Genomic DNA, 22074 nt, shown 5'->3' on the forward strand with positions numbered 1-22074 from the left:
TGCTTTTATGTGGAGTGGACTAAAAAGGAGGCGAGGTGGGAACTAATATCATAACCTCCCTCTCTCTCTCTCTCTCTCTCTCTCTCACACACACACACGCACACACACACACACGCACACAAAAGATATATATTGTAATGTAATCGTGTCTTATTAAAAAAAAACAAACATTTTGAAACTTCAAATGCAGTTGACTCGGCCACTCAGATAATATTCATTTTACATAAGTAGACTGACTAGGTGGGCAAAGGTACACTTCTTAAACATTTCTACCCACTAATAAAACCGAACCTGCTTCAGTTATTGCGTGTTAAGAGGTTAATAAAGTATACTTCATGCAGTTGACTTTTAATAGCTGATCTGAACCAGGCAACATTTTAGCCAGTTTATGATTTATGTTTTGATACCTGAGGAAAAGCTCTGCAATCCAACATTTATCTAGTCACTGTTTTTCATCCCAAATCTATTCTCTTTGGAAAAGTCCCAAAAGTGCACCTGTTGCTCTCTCTAGTGGCTCAAAACTGTTACTACAGATTTATGTTATTCCTGCTTTTAGTGAAATCATAAGTCTGACTTTTTTCTGCAGTGGTATGCACTTTTATAATTCATAGATTAAATGTAGAATTTTGTTTATTTCTTAAGCAAAGTAGCTTAAAATCACTTAGTTAATAAATGTATTTAAGCTTTAACAGAATACATTTTAAAATAGTTTTGATGGCAACCATATGCAGATTAGTCTTCAAAAGACATTCCATTAAGGTTGCCTGTCCCTGTTATGTTCCTCAAGCTACATTTGTTTTACTTAATACCAGGCTTTGTTGCTTGGTTTTTGTTTTGTTTTTTGTTTGTTTGGTTTGTCCTGAGTAAAATGGATTTGTCTCTCCTAAATTTTTGATTGAGACATGTCTCATGTCGTGTCCTGAAAGTGTGTGGACAAACTTCTAACACATGCCTTTTTCTGTGCCCATTGTCCCTATCCCTCTCAACCTCAACATTCTTCTCCTTGGTTACCAGTTGTCATGGTTTCAAGGGCTCTGCAGAGGCAGGATTAGGAGCCATTTTGGGGACAGCTGGCTGGGTTGGTCCCCACTGTCCCCCCCGTCCTACTCAGAGACGTTGGGGGGGGGGGGGCATCATTGTGCAAGGATTAGAGCTTCCTGTGTGTCAGTCCCATTACATAGGGAGGGGTGGAGGATGGAGAGAGACTGAAAGAGGGGGAATGAAAGAGAAAATGAAAGAGGGAGCATATGAAAGCGAGCATGAGACAGAGAGAGGGTGTTGGAAAGGAGGGAGTGGGTGGGGAGGGGGCTACAGCTGCACACTCAATCACTCTGCACAAGTTCGCACAAATACACACTCACACACAGACACACGTTATCGTGAACACACAGCATACACCCATCAACATGTACACCGTAGATCTGGTGAACCAAGGCATATGAAAGGAAGGAGACTCTGAAAGAGGACAAAAAAAAAAGTAGACAAAAGATCTGTGATTCAGATATACAGAGAATTGAGGCTGAAAGAATACAAGCACAGAGAAATATAGAATCCAAATACAATGCAGCCAAAAGAATCACCGTGATGGGTATGAATTCTGGATGATTGAATGAATTAAGTATATGGCTCTTAAGTATATTGCTTTTAATGCAGAGCACTTCCTATTTGTTACACACTGCCACTCAAATATTTCAACACATGAAAAATGTTAGGCTTACATTTACACCTTCGCACATAAAAACACATGACACAACCATTTATCTGAATGACTTGACATTCATTCGGTTTTTATTCCTCCCCTTAAAACAAAGTAGGAGCAGATTTAAAATCACAACAGTGATGGGGAACAAATAACAAAAAAGCATAAGGAGCTAAAAAGAATTCAGTGCAATGCACCGATAAAGGGCACCATTCTTCCTGAATAACTGATGAGAGGAAAGAAATGACCAGACAACACAGGTAAAATAGCTCACAAAAGCTATAGGCCCTTTGAGTATCTTAGTCAGGGACTTTGTAAAGATAACTAGGAATGAACAGGTCCATTAGAAAAGAGTTAAGCTCTATAAGGCCATGAAAATAGGGTGCTGATAGATACATCAAGTATCTCCAAGCACTGCCTAGAAATACATGATACTTGATCATACTTGTTATTCATAATTTCTGTCAATCATAAGTGTAAACATCAGCTTCAACTTCAGTGTGACTGTACCACATGGAAAACAGCAACACTGCAGTGAAATCTGTGGAAGGATAAGGGTGTTTCAAGTTCAATTCAATTAATGAAAATATTTACAGTGCAGCTAGTTTGAGTATCACCCAGCAAATACAGCAGCATGATGTTCATTGCAAAATGAGAGTGGGAATATTGGAAAGTGAAGAAATGGTGGAATTTACACTGGTCAACTGCTGATCAGCTGACTAGATTTGGTATGATGTGCTTTCTAAACCCATCACAAACCCATTTCCTTCAATTGGTTAATGTCTTACTCGTGTTGATAAAGTATCTATAGGAAAAACTGAGAAATTCTCATACTTAGAGGATTTTGAATTTGGTTTTTTTTGTTTGTTTGTTTGTTTTTTTGTTTGTTTTTAAATTCTACAGTGTTTGGAAGTAAAAATGCTTAATAACATTTGCAATACACACATTCATCCAGGATCCTAATTCTGAGGATCCTGATATCTGATGTCAAGGACTTGCTTGGTTTATATCAACATTTCATTGTCTTCAAACAAAGGCACTAATATTACGATGTTAACAGAGGCACTACCATTCTACAATATCACAGATTTTAGACTAAACCTAACACCAAAATAGTAAAAAGTCCCATTAGAAATTGGTAAACAAACATTACCAAGATGTGTTCTTTTACCCATCTCTTTCATTTAGGCCCTCTCCTCAGGCTCTCCCTCTCCAGCAGTAGCCTGTGGAATCTCTGTTAAGGATGGTTTCTCTGAACTCTTCTCCAGTGCATTTCCAGGAGCTTCTTGAAGGTTACCATGTGCTTGACGAGGACTTGACTCCATAGAGTCTTTATAATTTCCCTCTGAAGACTGCAGGGCAGCAGTTGAAGAATTTGCCCCATTGCTCATTGCTCCACTGTGGATTTTCATGTGACCCTGTAGTCACACACACACACACACACACACACACACACACACACACACACACACACACACACACACACACACACAAATAGATCAGTATTTCAGGTCCTTCAACAACATGACCATTTACAGAATTGTAGTGCCTTATGAATCAAACATCAAACACATCATTTGATGGCAAATATAAAAACACATATAAAAAATGTAAATAAAAAAAACACATATTCCTTACCTTCAGTCCACTGCGGCTGGCATATTCTTTCCCACATTGTGTACAGCTGTAGGGTTTCTCAGGGCGCTGGGGCTGTGGAGGAACAACTGATATATCTGGCTGGGTTACCGCAATCTCTTCCTCATCCTTAACCTGACTCACAAGATTCACACCTGCTTGTGTGTTAACCCCTTCTGTCATCTTGGTCTCCTGAGTATCCCTTAGTTTCATGTTCCCATCCTCCTCTGGAGCTCCATTAGTGTCTGCTAAGGTCAGACATTCACTTTTGATACCTGGGAGAAAGTCATCCTCTTTAGATTCAGGATCCAGCCCAGTTCTATTCACAGGCATGGATCTTTGAGAAGCACTGAGTTCTGGCTTGGTTTGAAGGGATGGGCTTGTGGGTGGTGTGAGTTCAGGTGAAAGATTAAGAGCTGCAGAATCTGGGTTGGATTTTATGCCACTGGCTACCAAAGTGTGAGACCCTACAAGACCTCTGTTGTTAGGCTGAGAGTCCTGGAAAGTTGTCCTGGTACAGAGGGATAATGGAGTGTTCTCGTCATCCTCCCTGGAACCATTTACATTTACAGCACTGGTCTGAGACCTGATATGATGGGCCTTGATAGCATTAAGGGCATAAACACTAACAATATTAGGGTGGATATCATTGTCAGCAACCTCCTTTAAAGGAGAGGAGATAGCAGCTGGGTTGTCAGAGGTAGAGGAGCTAGTATGGTCTTGCTTCTCTATGACTGTATCAGTGATTGGAGTTGGACTAATACCAGATGTGTCAGAGGGATCTTGATTGCTTGACTCCATTGCTTGGTCTGCATCAGGTAATATGGCATTTCTAGAAGCAGTGCTTGACTGTAGTGTGCTAGTCATAGAGGAAGAGACAGTAGTACTCATATTAAGAGGAAGACACTGGATGGTCTTAGGCATGGTGACACTACCAATTTGACCAGTTTCTTCCTCTGGCCCCAAATCTTCATTCCCCTCTGGAGGCAGCTGGCCTCCCAGATGCATCCGAATGTGATGCTGTAGCACCACAGCATTAGTGAATTTACGCTGGCAGAGCGGACAGGAATTCTGGGTGCGCGCATTGGGTGGCCGTGCTCTGTGGGTGGCCAGATGAGCCCTCAGACTACCTTTAGTGGAGAAAGATCGGCCACAAAGTTTGCAGGGAAAGGGACGCTCGCCCAGGTGTGTGGCTTGATGAAGACGCAGTGCCCTGGGACAACTAAGAATACGTAGGCATACACCACACTGGTTAGGGGCCAGAGAGGGTAGAGAGGGGATTGACCCTGAGATGGTCTGGGTGCTCAACTCACTGTTGGGGTTAGGGTTTAGGCCCAAGGCTGCCATCATCTCCCTCCTGTATGCTGACATAGTATTAGTGCTGGAAGTGGTGGAGACATCATTGGCTTGGGTGCTGCCATTAGTGTGGTCCTCATTGACAGTTTTGGATGGAGACTGCTTTTCCAGTTTCTGTGCCAGTCTCTGAAGCTTGGAGGTCTCAGAAGTAGAAGATGAAGAACATGGAGAGGAGGAGGAGGCAGAAGAGGTCTGTGGTTTGGGGTAAGGTGAGAATGGAAAGGTGAGCTGGGGGTGAGGGGAGGGAAGGTGAGGAGGACGAAGGAGAGCCAGGCCAGGATGATGGGGCGAGGGACCTGTGGGGAAGAGGATCTTGGGGAGGTGAGCTAGCTGAGAATATGGAGAACTAGGATGTAAGGTGGAGTGTGGAGGTGTGTTCTCATCAAATCTCTGCTGCTTGGCACCCTTGAACTGGCCTGTCATAGCAGAGGAAGATGAGGAGGTGGTGGATGCAGAAGAGGACTGTACACTGGCTGAAGCAGAGGCCACTGCAGCAGCAGAAGCACGATTAAGCTGCAGCAGAGAATGAGCAGTGGACAAGAGGGCCAGATCTACACTGGGTGGCAATGGCAGAGAGGAAGGAGACAGACGAGAAGATGACCCAGACAGGAAACCTAGAGCCAAGCCATCAGGCACTCCCACACTTGCTTTAACCCCAAAAGGCTCTTCATCTTCTGCACGACGCTTCCTGCGTCTATGAGCTGCCCCAGACCCAGATCCTGATTGGCTCTGTTCTGACAGGGCAGGTGGGAGAAGAGAAAGCGATAGCTCTGGGTTCTGCTCGCGATGACGTAGGAAGTGGGCCTTGAGATTCCCACGTGTAGTGAAACGACTGAGGCAGACAGGACACTGATATGGCCTTTCACCTGTGTGGGATCTCAGGTGGATCTGTAAGGAAGAGTCGCTGCTCAGAACTTTCCCACAAAAACGGCACACATGCTGTTGGCGACCTGATGAGGATGTCAAAGACCCACCTGAGGATCCCACACCAGAGCTGAGTGACAGCTGCTCCTGAGACAGGCTAGAGGTGAGAAGAGGAGGTGTAGGGAAGCTAACAGCATGGCTCAAGGACGTGTTAGGCGATTTCTCATGGAGGTAACGAGGAAGTCCCAATGACAGAGACAGGGGGTGCAGTGAAGTTCCTGAAGTGACCAAAGATGATGTAGCCGTTGAGGATGTGGATGATGAAGAGGCATATGTAGTTCGATGTCCATTAATATGAGAGATGTTGGATTTTGAAACAACAGCCTGTGGAATCAGAGTTGGAAGGGAGGAGGGTAAGGGAGAAGATGTAGATGGACCTGGGGTGGACAGAGATGGTGAGAGAGATCCAGAGGTTCTCTGATGGTTATCCAGAGATCCTTGAGTTGTATCCTGGTTGGTGACTACTCCACCCAGACGCAATACCTGCCTGCAGATCTCCTCAGTCATCTGCATCTGGTGGATCTGTCTTTGCTGCAAGACACGAAGTTCCTCTAAGAGTACAGCTAGGGTAGGAGGTACTTGCACTTCCTCTGGTGGACTGGAGGGGTTGTGCTGTGTGGAACTAGGGCTCCCTGTGTGTGGAATTGTATTGAGGGATGAAGAAGATGATGAAGAAGAATTTGTAGCTGTAGCTGATATACCCATCTGAGGAGAGGTTATCGTGGAGTGAGGCTGATGTACTGGAATATGAGACTTCTGTTGGATGGGAGGAGGAGATCGAGTTTGGGAGGACAGGGATGGGTGTGGGAAATCTGGGGAGAGGGAAGAATGGGTGTTGGGAAGAGAGCTGGCATAGGGGGCAATTTGGCTTGGCCAGTGGGGAGGAGAGGAGCTTTCATTGGGAAGAGAAGGGGCATGCAGGCCTCCAGGGGATGGCCTTGGGGCTAAGGGAGGCTGACAGTCTTTGAGGGAAGAGGGGGATGATGAAGACGATGATGAGGTAGCTTCTGAAGCAAGAGAGGTTGATGGTGATTTCACTGCCACCTGTTCACCTGTAAAACAATAATGGAAGAGTGTAATTTAGACACAGAACTACATTTTCATCATAACAATCATTTTAAGTATTATTCATTCTTGGTGCATGGAATATACATAAGAGAAAAACCATTCCAATCCAAAAACATTGTTGGCGTTGTTGACAAACTTTAAAACAAATTTAGTTTGTGAACAAACATCTCAAATAAATTAAGATACAACTTTACTTTAGTTGTTGGTCTGGTAATAAGACATTCTTAGAGATAACTGCTAAAAAACATTTGGCAAAATGCAGTTCCATAGATGTTATGCAGTGCTGTTTTGAATCAAGAAATATTTTATGCATATCACTACTTTCAACAGTAAATTTTAATACAATAATTTTCCATGTACCAACTACAAAAACAATCTCTAATAATCTTCAACAACCACAAAGTCTTTTTTCACTCCTGCCACAGGCCACTGACCACCTTGCTGCTATGGCAACACATTCATGGGACAATGGGCATCACCACAACAGCCCATAACCCCTCTTAACCCAGCCCTCTTTCCATCAGTTCTGTCTTTCATCTCTCCATTCACCCTTCCCCCTGACCCTATCCAAGGTCACAGGTCAGGCCATGCTATGGGTTTTGGGCACTGTCTGTGTGCTCTGATTGGACAGTTGACCTGACCTTTAGAACTCTGAGGTCAAATTCTTTTAGAATCTTCAGCACAGAGGAAGAAAAAGAAGAAGGGGGTTGGGGAATTGGAAAGCTAAGTGACAGACCATCCCACACTCCACTGCATACAGGCACTCTGAGTAACTGTACACAATGCCATGCCATCAAACAGTGCGAATCTCAGTTTATAAATCATCTTAGCATTGAGTGACTCATTCAAACCAAGTCAGACAAGTCAAAAAAGCTAATTGAGTTACAACATCCTATCTTTACTGATCATGTATGACTGAGGAACTTCTGGTAACTATGCATTTTTTTTCCTTTTGCCGAGGACGGTGCATTCTTCACCCATCTGCATCCTACCCAATGGAACCCCCAACTGAGTAGGGCTATACGTTGAATAGAAGCAGGGGAGTGGGTTGGGGGGGGGGGGGCACAGAAAGAGTAGAACAGAGGAGCACAAGGAAACATGAGGGAAAGAATAAGGGAAAGGAGTAGAGAATAGAAAGAGAAGAGATTAATCTTTACCCAAACACCCGCTTCTTCCCCTCCCCATAGCCAGCACCTTATTCACATTGAATAGCAGAGTTCTCTAAGTGAATAAAAGACCCCCAGCAGTCAAGCTGAGCATGCTGCAAGTCTCTTGGAAGACTGGTGCTACTGAAAGGCTAACACAGTTATGGCCTCTGAATGATGCATGTCAATAAAATGCTTGCTGAATATGTCAATGCCTCTGGCATTTTATGTGCTCTTAACTAGTTATCCCAAACCCTTAAATCAGGAGTCAATTACAGTATACATGCACAGTAAAGGCTTACTCACAAGCTGGTCAGGTCAGCATCCTCTCAACAGAAATCTGAGAAAAATCAAAACCAATGTGCTACATCTCAAAACAATGAGCCCACTCTCTGGTTAAAAGATAACTACGTACTATAATGTAGGAGCGCGATCATTTACATAACACTATTCACACTGTACGACCGCCTGCTATCAATTACATGGGCTCACTGAAACATATTGTCTGTCACACTACAATTAAAAAACCAAACAAACAAACAAAAACAACAACAACTTTTCCTTGATTACTCGACAGAATCTTCATGCCTAATCTTTACTAGTTTCTTCTGGTGCGTCTTAGCTCAAGTGGGCCATTATTAAAAGCACCGTAATAAATGTTTAACAAATAATTCTCTCACCTTGCGATGCCAACCGCGTGCCTCCCGGGTCCGTGTTAACGAGTTGCTGCGGTCGCTTCTGTTTACGGCGCGACATGATTCACGACAAAGGCGCGATGTGTGAGGGGGGCATCAGCCAAGTCCGCGGGGCTACTTAGGTTTTCACACTAAGTCTTATAAAATAAAGGCCCTCCTCTGCAATAAAAAGTTCACCTTCCAGGAAACACCCACGATTGTATGTTAAGTAAACATCAATTTACAGTAACAATAATAAACTTTGTTTGAAAAAAACACAAATAAATAAACTAATGCTCGAAGTGAGCCGAGACCAGGTCGGTGACGTGCGTAGTTGCTGCACTATTTGGCGAGTGTGTGTGTGGCTGTATTTCCTCAACAAGTCCTCTCTTTCTCAAACTCAAACTTGCCCACTGTGCCCCCCTTTCACACACACACACACACACACACACACACACACACACACACACACACACACACACACACACACACACACACAATCTCTCCTTGTTCTTTACTGACATTTGCATTTCAATGGCGTGGAACACCGTCTCTTTTTCTTTCTCGCTCTCTTCCATTTCTCACACCATCGAGACATAAAGCAATTAAAAGTGATTTCTCTGCTATTTCGGACAGCGAAATTGTATTGATATGAATGAGTCATACTTTATATCCACTCAGCCGGGACTGAAACCACACGTGTGCTTAAGTAAATACATAACCAAAAATAAATATATAAATACGCGTATAAAGGGGCATGTGAATGTAAGGATTCTAAAACCATTAGAGAGCTAGAAGCACTTAAAATTACAAATAACTTAAATGTCTCAACATACTATGCCCTTGTTGAACAACAGCGCAACATTCTGTATAGTTGCTAGCTGGAGCAAAGGTATTTTAAGGTTGCCTTGGTGGAAAGCATCAAACGCTCATCAAAGAATGGCAAAAAAAAAAAAAAAAATGTAAGAAAAATTAATAAATTTAAAAAAAAAAAAAATAATAATAAATATATATATATATATATATATATATATATATATATATATATATATATATGTTACAATAGAAGGAGGCAAGCTAAGAGTACATTTACCAGCAAGATGAATGTGCAGAACAAATTTAACAGTAAAGTTAACTGTTATAATTAAGACGAGGTAGATATGGTATATCATTACAATAAACTTGTTTTAAAGTGTACGGAAATGATTACATGATTTATTAACATTCCAGAACCTTGTAATCAATTCGATAATATGCCAGGTCTTTATAAGTGAACGAGGTTAGGTTATAGGAGAATAGACCTCCTGTGGCATCCTCACTGTGTCGGTGTGTCCGCATATTTGGAGCTCTATTTAAAAGCCAGTGAATAGAAGGGAATTTCCAACAATGGCGACCTGGACACAGCTGAGTGAGCATCTCTCTCTCTGCACCCCGGGATCCATTGCTGCCGTGCACAATGCCCCCCTTTCACCCCGCCTGTATTCCCATACACCACGTGGAGGAGGGATAAAGGGAAAAGCCATTTTTAATTAGATGTATCACACCCATGTAGTTATTCTAACTGTTCTAAGTAGCTCAGAATTACATTTACATCTATCTATCTATCTATCTATCTATCTATCTATCTATCTATCTATCTATCTATCTATCTATCTATCTATCTATCTATCTATCTATCTATCTATCTATCTATCTATCTATCTTTCTTTCTTTTTCTTTCTACTGATAGGTCTGTAAAAACCAATCATCAACATGACAACAAATCTAAAAAGCCAATCATCAACATGGAAACTCATCTGAAAACCACTCATACACTACATAACTACCTACATTACGCGACAACCTAACGGTTCTTGGAAAATCAGGTAAAACTTACAACAGAGAAACAACTTTTTTTCAGGAGCAGTCCACGCATTTTTAAATCATATATGCTGCATCAATTGTGAACTAGCTACACAGCTATCTTATTCTTCTCTTTAATCATTTTTACCTATGTTAGCACTGGCTGGCTAACGTTACTTTAGCTACATCGTTAGCAGCTGGCCGGTTAGCTCCAAAAAGGGACGATACGGCTAGCCTTCGCTAGCCAGCTACAAAACTCACATCCAGTTCACAAATGTATAATTTATTCCTTCTTTTACCAATATTTCACTTTTCCTCTTGTTTTAGCCATGGCCTTGTGTGATTACAGCCTTCTCTGTAATTTCCCAAAGTGTCGAACCAAGTTGAGTGGTTTTGCTTGGGCGACAGCCTGCTCTCACATTTTCTGTGATCAGCACGGTTCTGGTGAGTTCAGCCGGACGCCCGCGATCTGCCCTGCATGTTCATCTGCGTTGTCGGGAAAACTGGACATTGTGCGCACAGAGCTTGCGCCGTCAGAGCAGTACAAGGCAATGGTTTTAGTAGGATTACGCCCTGAGACCATTCTGGACATCAGTCATCGAGCACTAGCGTTCTGGACATACCAGGTTTGCTCTGCCTACATTTGTTTTAGCTCCAGAGGGTGATACATGCAATCCTTTGAGTCAGTTTTCTCTTACAGCCCTGCTGTGGATTAATGTGCTTTAGGTAAACCAAGAAAGGCTATTTTTGGAGTACAGTCTGTCCCGGGCTGAGATAAAAAATTCCCAGATGGAGAAGGTGATGACACATCAGAACCAAACCAGAGATCTTGAGCTGAATGCTATGAGAGAGGAGATCACATCACTAAATAAGGTTTATGTTTCATTCCATACTTAACCCAGTGTTCTGAATTTTTGTTGGTCTGTCACCAGAGATTCACTGGGTTGAGGCTATCAATTTTTCAGTTAAGAGCTGTTACCCCCCAACCCAACTGTAAAAGCAATTCTTGTGAGGAAATCCACAAGTAGATTTGACAGTCTGTTCTTGTGTTGTATTTACACAATATTCTAAGAACAGAATGCATGGCAGCAAGCAATTATTTGCCTTTATTATAGTGGCATAGGATTAATTTTAACTTGGGGGGGGGGGGGGGGTAGCACTGTCAAGAGTACCCAACCTAACACATTATATTATCTCTCCACCCGCAAAACTACACCTATGCTTTATTATAATGCATTATATGTTTGTTTTTTTAAAATTATTATTAAAGTAGCTTGATTGTGTTTTGGGGATTTCATCCATATCATTGGCCCCCAGGGGCCTCCAGTAGTGGGTAATCAGCACAAGAACATGTTTTCTTTGGTGTAAATATATTTTTACTATGTTGGCTCATGGGGTCCATGGCCAAGACTTGATTTAATTTTCATTAACCAAACGCATTCTTAAAAATCATTTCTGACTGTCAAAAGTGGGCCCCTTTTTTGAATGTTCTCTTTATTTCACCAGAGGTTGGAAGAGTACAAGCAAAAGTACAGTGAAGTTTCACAACTTCTGATTAAAAAAAACAAGATGTATCAAAGCCTTCAGGGTCTGTTTGATACACAGAGATTCCGGATGATGAGGGTTGGTAACAAAGATGCAGTCCAGCATGCCCCCCAGGGTTTCACGACAGGTCAGTTGTAAGCTTCAGTAAAGTGAAAGTAAAATGGGGAGGTGGAAAAGAGAGAAGGTAAAGAGCAGAAAGAGGTGCAGGATTAGTAATTACATCAGTATCTTTGTCAGGAGGAAGTGGCATTTTAAAGGTGAGATGCTGACATGGGTCCTGCACTTGCTTGTCATAGGGCTGGTTAGCCAGTGTCTTCCCCATAACAGCCCTCCATTCCTGGCTATGGGACCAGAGGGTGACAGCCTCTTCTCTTCGGTAGAATCAGAGAGCTTCAGGAACTTTTTCCAGTTCAGCTCTCCACCTAGAGAGAAAAGTCATTTGTTCTTCAAGAAAAACTAATTTATCCATGAGTAATTTTATGTTCTTCAGGTACTACTTGATATTATTTACTGTATTTCATTAATTCATCAATGTTCTATGCAAATGTAATTTTTATTACAAATAAAACTTTTAGAACTGGTTTCATTATGCACTCACCTGGCTTAGAGCAGTATAGGATATTTTAAATTTAGGATGATTCTTACACTATTCAAACCAGTAAAGGCCATTTATTAAATTTGTGTGAGTATATACACGTTGCTTTCACAAGTGATGAAGGACCTATTTCTGAAAAACATCCTGTGCATGTGTGTGCGTATGTCAGCTCCACTTATTTGAGGAATGAAGTCACTGGTGCAACACATCTCATTACAAAACTGAAAAGTTCTAAATGTTATGTTCTTTATAAAGGTTTGTGTTGTCACATGTAAAGTATACACTACTTTTGAATTGAACAGATTAAAACATTTTTTTTTAAAACACACCCCCAAACACATTAATTGTGGCATAGATATGTGATGATAAGGAGGAATCACAACAGTAACCAAACAGTGATTAAGGCATTACTAGATGTGCAGGTTTTCCTTTGCTGTATATGACAAATGTCTGCGGCTTCACCAGGACATATTATAGTCTAGCAGTGCAATCACAACACAGTCACAAGTACTTTAGGAGCACCTTTCGGAGATTTATTTTGTTGACATCTAATGTAAAATAGGCAGCACTAGAATATTTTCCAAAAACAGCCTCCCAAACCAGTGACAGTTTACAAAAAAAAAAAAAAAGTACAATATATACACAGTTTTGACTAATAAAGACATTACACACTATATACAAGCCCAAATGGGAAAAAAAGTCTTGTTCATAGTTTCCCGCTGCTTCCAGTCTTATTCAGTATGAGGTTTGTAACTGACAGAAGCTGCCGTTTGGCTTTGCATCGCTTGTCTCTTTCCATTGACAATCAGCAGCAAAGGCGAGTCCACACGTATACTGCGGAAATCATAAGACTGCAAAGAGAAGCGGGAGGAAAATTTGAAGAAATTGTATCAAACGTTTAATGTATTTACATTGTAGCATGTAAAATGGTTAAGTGAATAAGTGTACCTTATCATTGTGTGTTATGCTGTGCCGTTTGATGTGCGGGTCAGGAATAACTACTGTGTCTCCTATTAAAACACCCCAGCCATCAGCTATGTTATAGACCATGACCACACAACATGTTTCCTCACTGTCCACCATACCAAATGTACTGAGGAAAGAAGGCAAAATATCACATTATTGAAAGCTACACCAAGTTCAAAAACTGTAAAAGACATGTTTCATGAGTCTTTCATTACTCCTTTCATATTCTGCAGTACTTTTTATGCCAAGTATTATGGTTTTGTTTGTCTTTGGAAGCTATGCTGTACCAATGGATCAAGCAAAAAGAACTTAATTTACTGAGTCACTCACAAGGCCATGCGACCCTCTGTAGCCAGGCTAAACACCACCTTTCCCAGGGCTGCAACACCAATGTTGCAGCCGTGTGTGAGGGAATTAAAACAGCATGGCTCCAGGCTTCCGATGCGGCCTGTAGGGGAGTGGAACTGGGGGGAGGCACATGGTCCCAGAGCAGACACGCTGAGAGAGGATAACATGTTGCGCAAGCGCCGTGCTTTCACTTTCCCCTGAGAGACGTAGAGAGAGAGAGACGAAGAGGCTCACGCCTTCAGAGCCAAACTCATTCATCACAAACATTCAGTTATAGTCTTTTATGGCATTCTGCTGCCATCTACAGGAGAAAACAATGATAAGCTTTAAGTTTGATTTCCATGTGCCCATATGAAAATTAAGCCTAGTATCCAGGCCACCCAGCTTCATTGAGAAACTACTCAAGGCACATTTCAATGTCTCATGACCAGAAATGCTGGTCATAGAGTAGTTTTCACTTAGAACACAACGATTCATTTGTTAAGTTAAACTATGAAGACCAAAATGTTTCAATACTCAGCGTTTTTACAAATCATCCTGACACTCAGTGCTTACCTTATTCTCTATTAAATTCATGATGTGATCCAGGTAGTCTAGCAATTGCCTCTCTCTCTCCAGAGGTTCATCCCACCCAGGGTCAAGGGCAGCAGCTCGACTATACCCAGCCAGAGCTGAACTGAACATCTCCTCATACTGGAACAGCTAATGTAACAAGGATGGAATTAAAAACTTGTTAGTAAAAGTCATTACAATGCTAGCTAATATTTTTGATTGATTCTTTTAAATGCAAAAAACAAGACTTATTTGCATTAGCCTACACAAACGAGTAGATTTTGCATTGGGCATATGCATATGATCATGTGTTGCTCTGGGCATAATGTGATAACTGGTACATTTTTTACTTGTTTTTTTTATTTTTTATTAAGCAGTATGAAGTGGGGTACAAAGTGAAAAGTAAAAGGAAATCAACAGAATAACTGATTACTGTGGCTCGATTGAAGTGCAGATCAGCATTCAAAGCAGACACTTTATCAATTTTCTCCTGCAACATACAAAAATCCATACTTAACAAGAATAATCAATAGAAATGTGAAGAGTAGAATAGCTTTTGCATAGTTTAACCACGTGTGTGCAAGCTCACTCACAGCTTGTGAATAGGCACTAAGAGCTTGCTGAGACATCTGAGGATTCTGTCCACTGGTGAAGAACAGAGAGATGTATGCGTTTCCTAAGATGTCTGCCCAAGAAATTATTAATTTCAGTGATGAGATAAGATAGTTGATCTCAATGTTGCATATGAATTCCACAAATAATTAGATTCTGTTTAATACAAACTCCATGAGTGTATTTACAAACAGCTGACAACTCCACGTGCGCTTATTAGTGTATTCAAAACACCAAAAATGTGTTAAACAATGTTCCATATTTAACGTACAATTATCCATAATTTATTAGCTTCTCAGTATGATAAACTTACACCAAGACATTCCATCTGCGACGTCTAGCTGCACAGCCTGTCTGGCTAGGTCCACACTCTTCAGGACAGGTTTACTTTGCTCTTCAGTTTTCTCTTCTGGGGGCAGCTGCCTCAGCACCATAGAGAGGTTTCGCAAAGACACCTTGTTCTTGCGCTAAATAAAAAAACGACATTAAGAGCAATTTATTACAAAAATCTAAGTAACCACAGGTATGCAGACAGTTATTTGATCCTCAATAGTGTGTTTGCTGATGTTGCAAATGCCCCATGCATCTAAATCTCCTTTATTCTTAGAATCAAATTTTATCACACACCACTCAAAACCTGCATTTTTTAATACCATTTTGCTTCACTGTCGGGCCTCTGCCACATTCACATCTCTTGGGCATGTACCTGCTGTAGGGCCCCTGTAAAACAGGTCTTTGCAGCAACTAGGTCTCCTTTCTTCCAGTACTGCTCCCCTAATGTGTTCCACCCTTCCACCAGGCCAGGCTCCAGTTTTACTGCTCGAGAGAGGCTGTCTTCTGCTGCCTGACTGAACTTTGCAGCTATGTTCAGACACCGGCCCCGCAGGAGTAGGTACTGGGCGTTGTTTTTGTAGAACTCTGCCAAATAAAACATGAAGATAGATGTGTTAGAATTAGATTTTTTTTTGTTTTTGTGTGTGATATTGATCATTATGTGCCCTTGCATGTCTCAAAATCGCCTCTGCATCCCCACGATGTAAATGAAGCTCACCTTCCTTCTCCTCCAGCCTCTTAAGCGTCTTATTCATCTCTTCTAAAACATCGTTCTGTTTCTTGCTGGCATCCTCCACAGTGTGCGTTTCAAAATAATGGTCTCTATAGTGATAAAGTCCATCCACAAGTTCCTGAGAGACATTAGAAAGATCCACTGATCTGTACAATTCCGTCTTCGAGGTCCACATTACAAGATACACAAAACATAGTTAGCCATTCATACCAGCTTACCAGTTCTGAATGTCTAAGGTACCCCAAAGCTTATATCTACCTAAACTGACAGGATCTCATCCCATAGGATATCGATAGCCAAATACTTTTCTAGCTAAAAATATATTCGTTGTTATGTTATAGTGTCATAGGTTAGCATAGCGAAACAGCAGCTATCCAGGTGAAGTCAGATAGCTGTAGCTAGCTAGTTAACTAGCTTGCTGGATTTCTTAATCGTAAAACATGCATAGTGACGCAATTATAATCTCCTTATAATGCTTGCATGTTGAACGCTCCATACCTTTAAAACCTGCAAATCATCTTTGTTTGTTGTTTTCTGCTCAACATCGTTGTCAACTTCAGCCATCTTTGGGCAATAAAAACAGAAACCACAAATCGGTTCTCCGCCTACTGGTTAGGAGGTTACCGTAGAATGCGAAAAAAATATTTTTCGACTAAGAATTTCCATTTGTTAAAACTATCTTGTTTAAAAACATTCGTATTCATTTACCTGTTGATATTTATAGATAAATGTGAATTAGGGTCAACCGACAGAAATATTTATATGATATGGCCTTTAAGGCACCTACCAAACGTGTTTGGGAAAAAGTTAAATCGCGCCTGCGCTCAAGTTAGTCATATGCTGTCATGAGACGTTTGTCAACCTCAGTCGCGTTAGACAGCAAGCTACATCGTAGGATAACTTATATTTCGAAAGATGAATCGTTTAACTCTATGTCTTTGGTTGCTACGTGTGGCAGTTTCTGTGAAATTTCCCACCGAACAAATTCAAACATTCGTCATCCCTCATAGTCATATGGACGTCGGTTGGGTGTACACTGTAGAGGTAAGTAACGTACTCAGTTGATCTTTGTTGCTGGTTGTACAGTCGATGATCTGTAAGATAATTCTGTAGGAGAGCATGCACGCCTATGCAAGCAACGTGTATTCCACCGTTGTTGAGGAGCTGTCACGAGTGAAGAATCGCACATTCATCGCAGTTGAACAGGAGTTCTTCCGTCTTTGGTGGGGAACTGTAGCATCACAGTGGCACAAGGATCAGGCGAGTCCTAGGCCACCCATTAGATCATCACTCGGTACCTTTTCATTGTGAATTCAGCAGTGCATAGATATAGTAATACTTAAAGAAAGCTTTGTTTCTATGTCAGGTACGGCAGCTGATGCAGGAGGGGCGTCTGGAGTTTATCATTGGAGGTCAGGTGATGCATGATGAAGCGGTGACAGATGTTGACGACGCCATTCTTCAGCTGACAGGTTTGTGAATTGGCACCTGTGCATTTTACATCTATAGTATTATTTGTGTGAAGAAAACAGTTGCATTCCCATTAGTGGATAATTTTCCTCGTTCTCTGCAGAAACGTGAAAACATTCATAAACATGCTGGTGTATGCAACTTTATTCTATCTCCTGTCTTCCTTGGCTTTATTTCAGAGGGACATGGCTTTTTGTATGAAACGTTTGGCGTTAGGCCTCGTTTCTCCTGGCATGTCGATCCGTTTGGTGCCTCTGCCACCACTCCTGTCCTCTTCACTCTGGCTGGGTTTGATGCACACCTGATCTCTCGCATTGACTATGACCTCAAAGATGACATGCAGAAGAAAAAGGTTGTTTTCTTATTTTAGATACCTCAGCAATGTGTTATTATTAGTCTCTATAAACTGTGCCTGTTTATAGACAGTTACAATTTTGCTCATGCCAATTGTATTGACTAGTATACTGTCCTTATACAGAAATTACAGTTTGTGTGGAGGGGATCACCATCTTTGGGGAAGACCCACGAGATTTTTACACACACTATGGATCAATATAGTTACTGCACACCATCCTTCCTCCCCTTTTCAAACAGGTAACCCACGGCATACTCAGATGTTCTGCATACTTCTTTCTGCCTACTTAGACCTTCTGTCCCTTGTGGCCTGTGTGATTTCCAAAACATTTTCTGATCTTGGCTGTTGTAATTAGGTCAGGGTTTTATTGGAATGGAGTTGCTGTTTTTCCTGACCCCCCTAAAGATGGAGTATACCCCAATATGAGCCTTCCAGTGACTAAGGACACTGTAGAGCCCTATGCCCAGACTATGGTGACCAACATCAAACAGAGAGCCCAGTGGTTCCGAACCAGCCATGTTCTCTGGCCTTGGGTAATCTCAGTTTCATTTGTGTTCCTGTCTGATTCATTTATTGCGGCCAAAATTAATTTCTGTACCCATCCACCTGTGCACAATGTATACTTTTCATTTATATAGGGTTGTGACAAGCAGTTCTACAATGCTTCAGTGCAGTTTACAAATATGGACATATTAATGAACTACATCAACAAGCATGGTGAGGAGTTTGGAGTGACAGTTCAGTATGCCACTCTAAAAGACTACTTCAAAGCCATTCACCAATCAAATCTGACCTGGGAGGTGAGAGGTAGCCATGACTTCCTTCCTTATTCCACTGGTATGTTAATCCTAAAGTTTCTTCATATCCTAAATCAATTGTTTCTATCGAATGCTAGTTATGTAAGAGATTATGTAGGGCACCGCTACAGGAGATTACTTCTGTTGAGCATTTCCAGGCCATTTGTACCGCATGGGACAAAGCATTCTGCGTGACATTGTTCATTCTTTACTTCTAGAATTATTCCAGGCATGGACAGGTTTCTATGCCTCCAGGAATGTTCTCAAAGGAGTTGCAAGAAGAGCTAGTTCCCTTCTCCATGCTGCAGAATCTTTATTTGTTCAGTACCGGATCGGGTACCCAGACGGCCCTGTCCAGAAGGAATTGGCCCTGGACAAGCTTAAGGCCCTCAGATGGGCTGTGTCTGAGGTGCCTAATTGAAAGATAATAAAAATGAAGAATAGTTATAGATCGTTTGTAATATGTTATTTAATGGTTGTGACCCATTCTTTACTAAACCAGGTTCAACATCATGATGCCATCACAGGTACAGAATCACCCAAAGTGGCTGACATGTACATGGAGCACCTCACACAAGGTATGATAGGAGTGGAAGAACTCTTGGCAGCCATGTTTCATCTTCCTCAGAAACCTGGCATTTTTAGTGCCAACTACAGCTCCAACCCAGATAACACAGGTGAGTCTCGCATTCAAGGCCTATGGGCCATGTCAATCCTCTCTGATCCATGTAGTCATAGTTAGGATATGACTACAGCAAAAACCGATTGTAGGGCAGTGTTCTGATTCAGATTTCATGCATCTGTCCAACATTTTCTTTAGACTAGCTTAACCTTTTATAAGGAATTTTATTGTGCTTGTTAGTCATGATTGATTTAAAATGTACATACTATAACTTACCCAATAATAAATGTTTTTGGGTTTTTTTTCTATGATTCAGATTCATCGCAGGATGTTGAGCAGCACATCATTGTGTACAACCCCCTTGCTTGGAACACTACAACATACATCAATATTTCTGTAAAATTTCCAGTGGCACTTGTGTTTGATGATAATGGAATAGCAGTTCCTGCTCAGGTAACTTGCTCATTCATTCATTTCATCACCCATGTTTATCTACAGTATGTCAAGTACAGAAGAACAGTACAGTAAACAAAGTCCAGACCCCTTATGTATTTGGACTTGGGATTTACAGAATTATGAATCAATTGTTTAGCTATCTGACCTATAGCTATATTTAGTTATATTTGAAAACATTGTTTTAGCCTTCTAAGTTTGTTGTGTAGTCCTGCAGTTGTCAGTGATGAGTGGCTTGTTCATCATGTTCCCTCAGATTCAGCCATCAGCAACCTCATCGAATGATTATGACCTTTTCATTGTGGTTGACCTGGCGGGACTTCAGTACAGAAAATACCTCATTCAGTTTCCACAGTCAAAGTGTAACAAGTCGTCCAGCTACGGGCTGACTCATGTCGCCAGGGTGGTAACTTTTAAGAGACGGCACGTTAGCGAATGGAAGAAGACTGGTAGAAAGCTCCTGCCAGTGCTAAATGAGTGCTACAAACTGCTATTTGACCAGGAGACTAACCTGCTACACAGTATTACACACAGGTTAACTCCCCTTTTTCATATGCATTTACATTTTATTTAGCTTTTCTGACAAATTGACTTGACTACAATATCAAAAGCTGTATTCTCAAAGTGTAAATGGTCTTTCTTGATCTTTTTTTCTTTAATAACTTTATCAGTATCATTCTGATCGTTAGCATTTAATAACCAAAGTCAGCATAGACGTGTAGCTCCACCCATATGAATAATTTCATATTTAAAGTGCTAATCTTGGAGCAGATCTTCCATGGCCATTGTTAATCTATTAAGAAAATATCAGATATAATTTGTGATTTCTCTCCATTTCAGGCTTGAAAAGAATTTGGTCAGGATTCACCAAGATTTCTGGGAGTATGAAGCCAACGGAGAAGTCCATGCTGGGCCAATTTCAGACAACTATATCTTCACAGCCAATGGCTTTGCTATTCCTGCTTATAAATCTGTTGCCATGGAGATAATACCAGGGAAAATAATCTCTGAGATCCGTCAGTATTTCTACAGGTAAACAATTAGAACCTTATCCTAGGTGTGTTTTTTGTAATGGCAATGAGTAAACCATTCTTCTATAAATGCACAGAAATAAAACTCATTTTGAACATGTGAATTTTAAAGATTTATGCAGGTAATTTGAATGCATTGTACTTTTTTTTTTTTCTCCACAGGGAAGAATCTGATAGTAACTACACATATTCTGTGGTCACGCGAGTTCCAGTGGGTTTCAAAGACAAGTTACTCTGCCAGAGACTAGATCAGAGCTATTGGGTAGGGCCCCTAGTGGTGAATAGAGAAGCTGTATTCAGAACCACCACAAGTTTAAACAACAACAGGACAGTGTACACGGACAATAATGGCTACCAGATGATGAAGAGGCAGTACAAGCAGTATATAAACAACACAGTGTCTCGAGTAAGATCTTGATTAATCTTCAATAACACACAGATGTCAATATGACACAATATTGTTAAAATCCAATGTATGTTTTTATTTTACTTGTTTACATAGATCTGCTTCTTTTGTGTTTGTGTGTGCGCAGAATTACTACCCAATGGTGCGAGGAGCCTATATTGAAGATGACTCCAGCAGACTGATTCTTCTCAGTGAGAGAGCACATGGAGTGGCTAGTCTTAACCAGGGCCAAATAGAGGTATGAGTAACAGTCATGTTCTATATAACAAGTTTTTTGTTTTTTTTTCTAAATATGCTTGTATACTCATGTGTGTCTGTGGGCCTCAGGTGATGCTTCATAGGCGGCTGTGGAACAACCAGGAATGGAATAGGGGGTATAATCTCACCCTCAATGACTCCTCTGTGGTGCGGCCAATTCTGTGGATGATGCTGGGCTCTCCTGCTGCTGTGGCATCGCTTTTTCAGCAGGGGGCACTCTGCTTGCAGCACCGACCTGTTGTCTTGCCCATAGACAAACCACGTGAGTGTGTGCATGAATTTATATATTTTGTACCAAGATTTTAATGTTGAAATACTGCTTAATATTATGATTATGCTATGCATAATTCTATTACTGACTGTTCCCTTGACAAGGGTCAAAATGTGATACCAGACATTCAGATTGTGTACTGAGAATATTTAACTCCCCTTATCTGTGATAGAGAAGCCATGGAGTCAGAGAGAGAGTTGGAGTAGATCTGTGATTTTGCCTCAGAATCTCCACATGCAGCTTCTCAGTATTCCTGGGTGGAGTTACCTCCCCAAGCACAGTGAGCACCTCCAGAAACTCAGCTCAGGTAGGCAGCTCCCTCTGAATGACCCACAGAGAGCCAACACTAGGTGTTTTGAAGTGACTTATACAAATAATCATGAG

General features: G+C 41.4%; 4 protein-coding genes across 5 annotated transcripts in view; 2 read left to right on the forward strand and 2 right to left on the reverse strand.

Moving 5' to 3' along the window:
* Positions 1-1756: 1756 nt before the first annotated feature.
* si:ch211-212k18.5 (sal-like protein 3) lies at positions 1757-8839 on the reverse strand. The gene is made up of 3 exons (XM_027003764.2): positions 8508-8839; positions 3338-6666; positions 1757-3117 (listed from the first exon to the last, which is right to left on the reverse strand). The coding sequence occupies exons 1-3, from the start codon at positions 8581-8583 to the stop codon at positions 2884-2886; spliced, it is 3639 nt and encodes a 1212-aa protein (XP_026859565.2). The 5' UTR covers positions 8584-8839; the 3' UTR covers positions 1757-2883.
* Positions 8840-10669: 1830 nt separating this feature from the next.
* Positions 10670-12348, forward strand: LOC113573519 (E3 ubiquitin-protein ligase CCNB1IP1). The gene is made up of 4 exons (XM_027003825.2): positions 10670-10969; positions 11070-11216; positions 11850-12015; positions 12185-12348. Exons 1-4 carry the CDS (start codon positions 10673-10675, stop codon positions 12346-12348), a joined length of 774 nt encoding a protein of 257 aa, XP_026859626.2. The 5' UTR covers positions 10670-10672.
* Positions 12349-12991: 643 nt separating this feature from the next.
* On the reverse strand, positions 12992-16790 carry ttc5 (tetratricopeptide repeat domain 5). Of its 2 annotated transcripts, none has more exons than XM_027003817.2 (10): positions 16526-16790; positions 16013-16145; positions 15668-15879; positions 15275-15428; positions 14943-15034; positions 14783-14839; positions 14353-14499; positions 13780-13994; positions 13432-13576; positions 12992-13334 (listed from the first exon to the last, which is right to left on the reverse strand). In XM_027003817.2, the coding sequence occupies exons 1-10, from the start codon at positions 16589-16591 to the stop codon at positions 13215-13217; spliced, it is 1341 nt and encodes a 446-aa protein (XP_026859618.2). In that variant the 5' UTR covers positions 16592-16790; the 3' UTR covers positions 12992-13214. The 2 variants fall into 2 exon arrangements, with proteins under 2 accessions (XP_026859618.2, XP_026859617.2); XM_027003816.2 differs by having other exon boundaries at positions 16013-16187.
* Positions 16791-16848: 58 nt separating this feature from the next.
* man2b2 (mannosidase, alpha, class 2B, member 2) overlaps positions 16849-22074 on the forward strand; it is a 6820-nt gene continuing 1594 nt past the window's right edge. Inside the window, exons 1-16 of the mRNA XM_027003815.2 lie at positions 16849-17071; positions 17141-17287; positions 17394-17499; positions 17677-17849; positions 17976-18091; positions 18208-18385; positions 18491-18689; positions 18868-19058; positions 19152-19326; positions 19588-19724; positions 19981-20258; positions 20565-20756; positions 20918-21161; positions 21289-21399; positions 21489-21681; positions 21863-21997. Coding sequence (XP_026859616.2) covers positions 16943-17071; positions 17141-17287; positions 17394-17499; positions 17677-17849; positions 17976-18091; positions 18208-18385; positions 18491-18689; positions 18868-19058; positions 19152-19326; positions 19588-19724; positions 19981-20258; positions 20565-20756; positions 20918-21161; positions 21289-21399; positions 21489-21681; positions 21863-21997 — 2704 coding nt within the window. The 5' untranslated portion in view covers positions 16849-16942. The remainder of the gene's footprint in view (positions 17072-17140; positions 17288-17393; positions 17500-17676; positions 17850-17975; positions 18092-18207; positions 18386-18490; positions 18690-18867; positions 19059-19151; positions 19327-19587; positions 19725-19980; positions 20259-20564; positions 20757-20917; positions 21162-21288; positions 21400-21488; positions 21682-21862; positions 21998-22074) is intronic.

This window comes from Electrophorus electricus, chromosome 19 (genome assembly GCF_013358815.1).
Source record: "Electrophorus electricus isolate fEleEle1 chromosome 19, fEleEle1.pri, whole genome shotgun sequence".
Lineage (NCBI taxonomy): Eukaryota > Metazoa > Chordata > Actinopteri > Gymnotiformes > Gymnotidae > Electrophorus > Electrophorus electricus.

Excerpts from the sequence above, each read along its gene's own strand:
- ttc5 (XM_027003816.2), bottom strand. The coding sequence starts at position 16,591 with ATGGCTGAAGTTGACAACGATGTTGAGCAGAAAACAACAAACAAAGAT. Across the intron at positions 16,188-16,525 it reads ATGATTTGCAGGTTTTAAAG|ACGGAATTGTACAGATCAGT; the intron begins GTATGGAGCGTT and ends TGGACCTCGAAG. Across the intron at positions 14,500-14,782 it reads TGCACTTCAATCGAGCCACA|CTGTTCCAGTATGAGGAGAT; the intron begins GTAATCAGTTAT and ends TTGTTACATTAG.
- LOC113573519 (XM_027003825.2), top strand. The coding sequence starts at position 10,673 with ATGGCCTTGTGTGATTACAGCCTTCTCTGTAATTTCCCAAAGTGTCGA. Across the intron at positions 10,970-11,069 it reads TAGCGTTCTGGACATACCAG|GTAAACCAAGAAAGGCTATT; the intron begins GTTTGCTCTGCC and ends AATGTGCTTTAG. Across the intron at positions 11,217-11,849 it reads AGATCACATCACTAAATAAG|AGGTTGGAAGAGTACAAGCA; the intron begins GTTTATGTTTCA and ends TTATTTCACCAG.
- si:ch211-212k18.5 (XM_027003764.2), bottom strand. The coding sequence starts at position 8,583 with ATGTCGCGCCGTAAACAGAAGCGACCGCAGCAACTCGTTAACACGGAC. Across the intron at positions 6,667-8,507 it reads CACGCGGTTGGCATCGCAAG|GTGAACAGGTGGCAGTGAAA; the intron begins GTGAGAGAATTA and ends ATTGTTTTACAG. Across the intron at positions 3,118-3,337 it reads CCAGCCGCAGTGGACTGAAG|GGTCACATGAAAATCCACAG; the intron begins GTAAGGAATATG and ends GTGTGACTACAG.